General features: G+C 41.8%; 1 protein-coding gene across 1 annotated transcript; it reads right to left on the minus strand.

Annotated features, from left to right (window-relative positions):
* Positions 1-2,804: 2,804 nt before the first annotated feature.
* On the minus strand, positions 2,805-5,130 carry LOC132985314 (homeobox protein MSH-C-like). Its single transcript, XM_061052647.1, has 2 exons — positions 4,619-5,130; positions 2,805-4,045 (listed from the first exon to the last, which is right to left on the minus strand). Exons 1-2 carry the CDS (start codon positions 5,037-5,039, stop codon positions 3,630-3,632), a joined length of 837 nt encoding a protein of 278 aa, XP_060908630.1. The 5' UTR covers positions 5,040-5,130; the 3' UTR covers positions 2,805-3,629.
* Between the last annotated feature and the right edge of the window lie 910 nt (positions 5,131-6,040).

A 6,040-nucleotide genomic window follows, 5' to 3' on the forward strand; every position in this document is an offset into this window, starting at 1 on the left:
TCAGTGAGCCCTCTGCTGGACGGCATGAACACCTACAGAGAACTACCTCCTCATCGAACTCCATTTAAGTCTGCAGCCGCAACTTTGTCTTCCAGAGTAGACCTGAAGCAGAGCTTTGCTTTCCAACTAGAAAGAAGAGGCCTACTACTAACTCAATGTCTTTTATCAGAGCTGGGATCCGGTTGTACAAGAAAAATCGCTTAATTCAATCATAATTTTTAAAAACACAACCAGTGTTAAATGTATTTTTTTTAATTGTCTATTTTGGGGGAGTAACAGGAAAATCTTTGGTCATCTGACAGTTTTTATATTTATGTGTGGATGTAATGTGCACCTGCAGCTTTATGGTTTAGACTAGGACTGGGCAATTAATCAAGTTTCAATTTCAATTTTGTGCTTCCCAAGATCCTGAAAACAAGAAAATCAAGATTAAACGACCACTTGTGTCACATGCTTGTTTTTGTTCAGAGTGTGGTAAATGTTGTTGTTATATTTTGGCCACAAGAGTTCCTCGATTCTTCCTTCACAAACACACTTAATTTATTTGTATTTATTTATTGTATATTATTATTTGTATATATTTATATTTTTCATTTTCACATTATTTTCAATGATTGCTTGTTTCCCAAAGAGTTCAGAATGGATGGTTTAAATTGAATGAAATGTGATACAGATGTTGTAAAAATCAACGAGAAATCAAGTTTAATAATCGTGATTTCAACATCAATCACAATAATCGTTAATGATTTTAGCTAAAAAAATAAAGCAGCCCTTATTCAGAGTTCACCTGAAGCATAATATAAGCATTCACACTGAAAAGACAACAGGCTGAAATTCATTTATTTTATATTTCATGTATTTTATTAGAGTTTTTTTGGGGAGCATGGATGACAGGAAACGAATGTAAATGTCGAAAATATCTTTATTCCATCATAATAATTATCTTTTAAAGAATGAAAACAATAATGTAATATTTTAAATGTCTGGTTTGGAGGACTAAGAGGAAACACTCTGTGGGTTTAATGCCGCGTGTGTATCATCAGCTGCGGGCCAAAGCAGAGTCTTACATCCTGATATGTGGAGAGGTCAAATATGTGCAATAATAATAATTACATTCATTTATACGACACCTTTTAAAATATAACGTTGCAAACTGCTTTACACACGTATAAAAAAAAAACAGATACAGAAATACAAACACACAAACATGCACGTGATCCAGCGGTGTAGTGCCGGGTGGACGCAGGTAAACACACCTCTGAATCTCCTCTGGTTCTCACCAATGATGGAGGAAACTGTTGCGCTTCAGCCACGAACAGAACACACTTCAGAGGACTCCTTCTTCAAAACACCGGAGCACGTGCGTCACATTCAAAGGTGCAAAGGACGTGTTCGTCAAGATCAAACCGGATTGAGTGACATTTCTCAGGATGCTGCAGTCTTTCTCCTCGGATGGTGAAGGGACGACTCTCTGTTTCTAATTGGTTCAAACACACTGACTAAATATGAAAGAGTAGATGTAGTTTATCCTCCTCACTTTAAAAAACATGAAGACTTCTTCAGGCACCACGACGATTCTACAAGTTACTGCCCTGTATTTATTTATTTATTTATATGCTGATTTCATGTCCATGCACATCTGTTGTTGTTGTTTTATTGAATGTACATCCTTTGCATATTATCTGTTTTTAATCCCTCTATTTGGTATTCTGTGTTATATTTTTTTAAATCTTGGTATACTTAGCTTGCACCGAGAGAAACGTTTCTTTGAGTCTTCTGTATGTCCAGTACTGGGGGGTCATCATATCAGACAACCTGCAGCACAACTAGAAATAAGAGACTAAAAATAAAAGACTCTAAAGAAGAAGAGAGAGTTTTTAAGAGACGTTTGAAAGAAGCATCAGACCTGATGGACAAGAGGAGGCTGTAAAGAACTCATTTATATAATTATTATTATTATAATTATGATTATAATAAATGTCCTCAGATAGAAACCCGTAAGGGAGGCATTAACGACAGATAGGTCTCACTTCTTTCTGACGCTGATGTCTCTCTGGATGTTCAACTGGACCGAGAATAATGATCCAGAAGAAGAGAACTCCGTTGAGAACATTTTCATTAAAGTTTTTAGACTTGTTTTGTTGTTTACTTCAGTAAAGATCACTCAGACTGAAGTTGTGTGGCTTTGACCCCGGACCCCATAGAGTCAGGTTTTTACACCAGAACAGATTCTGGATCACAAACCGGCTCAAAGAGCGACTCGAAACTCTCAGGAGACTTTCTATTCATCTTCATATTGAGAGATTTTAGTAATCAGACACATCGGCCTTTTTCTCTGCTGTCTTTGTTTTCAAGATGCATTACATAAACATAATTTATTCAAGAGTAACTTCAACCAGAAACGCGTGATGTTGCGTTTAAAAGTTATAAATCCAGTTTACTAACAGCACATATTTTACTGATTCAAATCTTATTTACTATTTTTACGTCTTGCATGTTTAACAAGTTTAAATCATGACATATAAAAACCTCACTAAAAATATAACCTTATTTGTTCGTGGCTGATTTATTAAAGAGAAAACAATGATCTTATTCAGGAGAGAGTCAAGAAAACAGCTTTCATTGAAAAACTGTTGCGAACAAATTGAATCTGAAAATGACCTTCAATTAAAGGGTTCTATTTTAGTGATCATGCGCATTAAGTCCACTGAGGATGAAAGATTATTCACGGGATTCAACTCAACTTCATGAGATAAAATAAAATCAGTTGGGACAAGTTTAAAAAGGAATCATCCACTTCCGGGTCTTGTATAATGTTTATTTACTAAAATCAGTTTTTACAAGTAACTGAGCATTTGTATAGAGAGATGTATGTACACAGTACAGATACAAAGATATTCAATAAATACCACTCCTCCTGCTGCACGCGCTGCACGCTGCACGCGCTGCAGGCCTTCATCAACACTACACACTTTATTTACAATTACAGCAAAAAGAAGAGCTCACTCCCTGAAAGGCCACGCGGTGAGAGTAAGACATCATCTAACACTTCAAATATTGTTCCGCTGCATGTTTACAAAATGTAGAAAAGTGGACACGAGCTGGAAAACACTCTCACGAGCTGGAAACAGTCGATGCTGACAGTGCTCCTCTTAAGGCACGGACTCTGGGTTAAGTACTTTTCTGTTGTTCAGACATTTCTCCTCCTGCGCCGCCGCAGTGGATCATTACCTTCATGTCTGGACACAATTTTTACATCCATTTTTACAAACCACTGCGCAGCACGGCGGAGAGACTGCGCTGAGATATTTAAGGCATGTCGTTTAAAAAAACCTGACATTTACTTTTGGAGCTTTGCCTGAAGCCTGTGAATCCACAATCCACAGAAACATGGACAATGATTTACACTGAGGAGAGCAAGTGGACTTGCTCGGGCCAATTACGCACACAATTATGTATTTAAAAAAAAAATGCAGTATTGTTCTCTGGAGGTTTGGAAGAAATCTGTAAACTCAAAATTCAAATTAAAAAGATGGTTTTCTACGACGCAGAAAACGTGCCATCCTCGTTTTTACGCGTGTTGAAAACATTAAAGATGACAATTCTACCCTCTTAAAAACACAGTAAGACTAGGACAAATAGTACATCCCATAAGTGACGGGTCCGCTGAACAGTCCTGGCACCGGCAGGCCGGGCCTCGGGAAGCCGTTTGACGGGCCCCACGTTGAAGGAGAACCCATGTGCGCTCCGAGGGGAAACGGCAGCGCGAAGGCGGGCAGGACGGGCTTGGAGGCCAGTTTATACTTCTCCAGCTCGGCCTCCTGCAGTCTCTTGGCTTTGGCCCTCCTGTTCTGGAACCAGATTTTGACCTGAGTCTCCGTCAGGTTGAGAGAGTTGGAGAACTCGGCTCTCTCGGCGATGGAGAGGTACTGCTTCTGACGGAACTTGCGCTCCAGCGCGAGCAGCTGAGAGGTAGTGAAGGGCGTGCGAGGTTTCCTGTTGTTTTTGTGTTTCCGTAAAGTACACTGAGTTGGACTTGAGCTCCCTGTCGGAGAAAAAAAACAAAGAAGAAAATTAGCTGAGGCTGCTTTTAATTCGAGCCTGAGGTGGGGAAATATTGATTACAGCAGGTGAAGCTGTAAACAAAGTTATGAAACAGCAGGTAAACAAATACAGACTTCAGTGAATATTAGTTAAGAGGAATCAGCTTCTGCATTACAGAATTATCACATTCAGATGCAGACATTAATTCTAATGTATAACAAAGGCCCTTACAATGTTTATGTTTGATCTGCATACTTCCCTCATCAATGACAAAATACTAAAATATAATAAAACATAAACAAGATAAGAATGCAGAGAAGAAACATCTGCAAACAAAATGTGAATCACTCAAATGTCTTTCACAAGCTCAATTGCTCAACTCTTTTTCATAAAACTACACAACTTTACGCACGCTCTGTAGCGCTGTCTGGTCTTAATGACAAAACTGTAAAAGTGAAGACAGTCACAACTGCGGAGTAAATACAACCCTAAAACACTTACTGACTTGGTAACTAAGAGTTAAAGATGTTTTAGAGTTCATAAAGCCTGCAGAGCAGAGCAGGGCCGGACTTACGCGGCGGAGTGGAGAAGGAGGATGTCTGAAACCAAGTGCTCTGATCTTTCTCGCAGAACTGCGGGCTGTCCTCGCTGGGACTGCTGGGAACTCCCTGCGAGCTCTCCGCGGACACCTTCCTCTCCGCGTAAAGAGTCCTTGGAGAGAACTGCGCGCCCTGTCCGGCCGCGGGCTTTGGCAGGACCAGAGCTAAATCTGAGGGGGAGTAAGAAGTCCGACAGGTGGTCTTCTTGGAAATCAACGACTCGACGCTGAACGGGAGGCTGCTCCGCTGGAGTTTGTATCCTTTCTCGGTGGTCATGTCTTTGGGCTGAATCTCCTCGCCCTCCGTGTCCGTGTCCTCCTTTTGATGAAGCTGTTTGGCGTCCTGAGACGGCGACCCCTGCACAGGATTCATCATAGCGCAAGGCGATGGGGCCATGCACCTCCGTGTGGCCCGTTCGGAGGAGTGGAGGTGTTCCTACAGTACAGTTTCCAATATGAGTCTCCGCGCTGTCAGCGGTGCCCAGTAGCCTTTACGCGCTGTACGGGGTCGCCTATAAAAGGACAGGGGCTGTTCCCCCTCCCTGCTCCAACCAATCAGAGAGTCAGGTTGGCCTCATGAAGCCTCAGCGAGCGGGTTGGATTGGCCCACTGCCTCCAAAGGGAACATCAAGAGGCCTTTGAAAGGAAGGAGAAGTTAATCATACAGACCCCATGCGGCGCGAGGCCATTGATGGCCCTCACAAAGTAGCTTAGACCAATTTTAGTGCAATTAACCAGTGGGGAGGACTCTTCTGACCATTCATATCCATTAGCAGGGCACTGCATCGGTACCATTCACCGAATCATTCTTCTGACTGTGGAGCTGAGCGAGAAATGTCAATATCAAAGTAAAACTTTTATCAAAGACGAAGGGAAAAAGGATCAAATGTCTGAACTCCATGGAGTAAAATGGATCACATTTATGCGCAGAGCACGCAGCGTAAAGCAATCAAACAATGGACTCACAACCTGAGCGAGTAAATTCATTAAATTAAAAATCAGAAGGACCAAGAAAAGGTGCAGCCAGGGTAGAAATTGATTAGGTATGACTGTTGGTCACACAGCATTACAGCAATTTAAGGGCTGTCAGGAGCTCTTCTCGCCTCACAATGGCCTCAGTTGAGAAGCAACAGGCGTTTTTTCTTTCTGCAGGTCAGACTATTTAATAAGCCAGACGAGTTGTGTTTTGGAGGCGCCAGGCTCGGCGGGATCAAACAGGAAGATACCTCGGGGAGAAAAAGGCGTACGGTTAACTCCACTTAACCAATTGTCCTCCAAATATTTCATAGTCCGCTGCGTGGAGCTGCAGGAGGAGGCCGAGCTGACAGTTAACTGTTTCACGTCCTGCAGCCTGAGACTCAGCAGGTCAGAGGGAATTCATGTCTACAGCAGGAAGTA

This window comes from Labrus mixtus, chromosome 2, assembly GCF_963584025.1.
Source record: "Labrus mixtus chromosome 2, fLabMix1.1, whole genome shotgun sequence".
Lineage (NCBI taxonomy): Eukaryota > Metazoa > Chordata > Actinopteri > Labriformes > Labridae > Labrus > Labrus mixtus.

Coding starts and splice junctions, on each gene's coding strand:
- LOC132985314 (XM_061052647.1), bottom strand. CDS start 5,039: ATGGCCCCATCGCCTTGCGCTATGATGAATCCTGTGCAGGGGTCGCCG. Junction 4,046..4,618: donor CTCCTTCTCCACTCCGCCGC/GTAAGTCCGGCC, acceptor TTTCTCCGACAG/GGAGCTCAAGTCCAACTCAG.